This window comes from Myotis davidii, unplaced genomic scaffold, assembly GCF_000327345.1.
Source record: "Myotis davidii unplaced genomic scaffold, ASM32734v1 scaffold10237, whole genome shotgun sequence".
NCBI classification, from domain to species: domain Eukaryota; kingdom Metazoa; phylum Chordata; class Mammalia; order Chiroptera; family Vespertilionidae; genus Myotis; species Myotis davidii.
This window is the reverse complement of record NW_006288309.1, coordinates 1-2,620: the sequence shown is the minus strand read 5'-3', so window position 1 is coordinate 2,620 and position 2,620 is coordinate 1. Positions and strand designations below refer to the sequence as shown.

At 54.4% G+C, this 2,620-nt stretch overlaps 1 protein-coding gene across 2 annotated transcripts; it reads left to right on the top strand.

Annotated features, from left to right (window-relative positions):
- Positions 1-6: 6 nt before the first annotated feature.
- LOC102766621 (cystatin-B-like) lies at positions 7-1,926 on the top strand. Of its 2 annotated transcripts, none has more exons than XM_006760212.2 (2): positions 7-98; positions 1,791-1,926. In XM_006760212.2, exons 1-2 carry the CDS (start codon positions 18-20, stop codon positions 1,908-1,910), a joined length of 201 nt encoding a protein of 66 aa, XP_006760275.1. In that variant the 5' UTR covers positions 7-17; the 3' UTR covers positions 1,911-1,926. The 2 variants fall into 2 exon arrangements, with proteins under 2 accessions (XP_006760275.1, XP_015417148.1); XM_015561662.1 differs by having other exon boundaries at positions 7-176.
- The last annotated feature ends 694 nt before the right edge of the window (positions 1,927-2,620 follow it).

Sequence of the window (2,620 nt, the reverse complement as noted above, 5' to 3'; positions counted from 1 at the left end):
GTGCCCGCTGCTCCGCCATGAGCGCTCCCATTCACATGCTCGGTGCGCCCTCCAAAGTCGAGCCCGCCACGGAGGATATCCAGGCCATAGCCGACAAGGTAGGCGGCCAGGTCCCCCTAGCCCAGGTAGGGTCCCGCCCTGTCCGCACAGGGGCAGCGCCCGCCGGGACGCGGAGGGTGTGGACGCTGGGAGAAGGACCCTGGGCTTGTCCTCAGGCGGTTCCGGTCAGTGAAGCTGGGGAAGGGTCTGCAGGGGTCCTAACTTCCGCCCTGCTTTATTCCAGGGCTCCTTGTGCAAGTAAAACAAAAACAGGCAGAGGCAGAGCCTGGGTCAGACCCTGGGCAGCGCTTAACGTCTGTGCCTCAGTTTCCTCGTCTGTAAAGTGGGCATCACTGGGGGGCCTTCACCAAAGGTTCTGGGGAAGGTGGGATGGTGGGGACACAGGAAGGCTCAGGTTCTGAGAAGACACAAAGTCAAACAAACCTGCTGCTTCACTAACCCCATGGTCGGCAAACTGCGGCTCAAGTGACACAGTGGGCTCCAGAGCCACATTAGGCTCTATGGCTCTTTGAGTGTGGCTCTTCCTAAGCCTTAGGAGTACCCTAATTAAGTTAATTACAATAAACCTACCTATATTGTTTAAGTTTAAAAAATATAGCTCTCAAAAGTAATTTCAATCTTTGTACTGTTGATATTTGGCTCTGTTGACTAATGAGATGGTCTAAACTTTAGACCATCTGACTATAGTAAAGGACGGTGAGTCCGTCCCATGAGACTTTGAAAATGAGGAATGTGTAGGGACTGCGTGGTGAGCCAGTTGGGAAGGTTCCTATCCTACAATACTCCGGAGCCCAGCCTCTCCTGAGGTTCCTGGGTCCCAGGCCTAAGGAATTCCTCACTTGCTGCGTGAACTCTGAATGCCCATCAGCTCAGGAGAGAGGAGTGGCTGTCTGGGGGATCCCTGATGTGGTGCCTGTCACTTGAAAGTGACAAGTAAGAGGGCAGACACCATGGCCTCTGGGAGGCAGTTCTGAGGACGGGGCTTTGCCTGTGGCTCCTAGAGGACAGGGAAGGGGACACCATGTTGCTGCCTGGGGTACTGACTCCTCCCCCAGCTCTCTGGGCTGCAGGTGTGGAGAACAGAGGTCAGAGAGGGAGCCCTGGCCAGAGGATGTCAAAGTCCCAAATTCTGGCTCAGTCTCCTCAAGTAGTGCCCACCAGTCCGACCTTGGCCTTCCCTGGCCCTCTGCAGTGTATTTGGGTTTTCTCACCATTCCTCCTTTCCTGCCTCCACTCCTGAAACAGGCCAAGAGGGAGGCCATTCCTTCCCAGACTCCCGTGTGCGTTTGTGTGTGTCACGCATCCCTGTAGGCTTGTGCCCCGTCTGCAGGGTCAGATCCCTGCGGACCAGACATGGCACCTTGCATGACAGGTAAGCACTGAGACACAGGTAGGCCTGCAGTGAGAACCCTGCCGGCCCCATGCCGAGGGCAGAGGAGGGACAGGAGGGACCTGACTTCTTTCTTCCTGACCCGCCCTCCTGTCAGCTGCTGACTCCATTCTCCCTCCATTCTTATCCCTGGTTAGGGCCCCTCCCTGAAGGCGAAGGCAGGCCACAGGCCTCATACCAGTCACGAGTTTTACATGCATGGTCCTGCATTGGGAGGAATAATCTGTAAAGGGTGGGCCTTAGAGGTCAGTGTGTAACATTTGACATGAGGCCACAGCTCCCGTGTCAGTCACTCTTGCAGGAAGGAAGACACTGAGTTCCCCTCTCTCCTGCCCCCTAGGTGAAGTCCCAGCTGGAGGAGAAGGAAAACAAGAAGTACCCCACTTTCAAGGCCACGGAGTACATGAGCCAGCTGGTTCATGGGACTAACTACTTCATCAAGGTGGAGTGTCCACAATAGGGGTGCTCATGCAGATGTCCTTACAGGGGCCAGGACAGGGGTGCTAGGGGGTTCCTGTAGCCCTGGCTGGTGAGGCTCAATGGATAGAGCGTCAGCCTGCACACCAAAGGGCCTCAGGTTAGATTTCTGGTCAAGGGCGGTTACCTGGGTTGCAGGATGGATCTCTGGCCTCAGTTGGGATGCATGCAGGAGGCAATCAGTCAGTGTATGTCTCCCTCTCTCTTTCTCTCTAAAAAATCAGTAAAAATGGTTTTTTTTGTTTTTTTTTTTTAGGGAGGAAGGGAGAGAGATAGAGTTAGAAACATCGATGAGAGAGAAATATTGATCAGCTGCCTCCTGCACATCCCCCACTGGGGATGTGCCTGCAACCCAGGTACATGCCCTTGACCTGAATCGAATCCGGGCTCCCCCAGTCCGCAGGCCATCGCTCCATCCACTGAGCCAAACCGGTTTCGGCAGTAAAAATGTTTTTAAAATAATAAAATAAAATGAGTGTGCATGCACTCCTGCAGGCTTCCATGGAGGAGAGGACTGAGCCATTTGGGCAACTAAGGGCTCTGAGGAGCGAATGTAGCGTGCCAGGGGTGCTGGCTGGGGTGATGGGCATGTGCTACGCCCGAAAGAGGATGATGGGAATGTCACCATCCTAGTGGCTGATGCCCTGAAGCAGTGGTTCACAACCTTCTGGCTCTTTAAATACAGTTCCTCAT

What these genes read in the sequence shown, in the direction of transcription:
- LOC102766621 (XM_015561662.1), top strand. Translation starts at nt 18, where the DNA reads ATGAGCGCTCCCATTCACATGCTCGGTGCGCCCTCCAAAGTCGAGCCC. An exon ending in CGCCCGCCGGGACGCGGAGG is followed by an intron (nt 177 to 1,790) that starts GTGTGGACGCTG and finishes CCTGCCCCCTAG; the next exon opens with GTGAAGTCCCAGCTGGAGGA.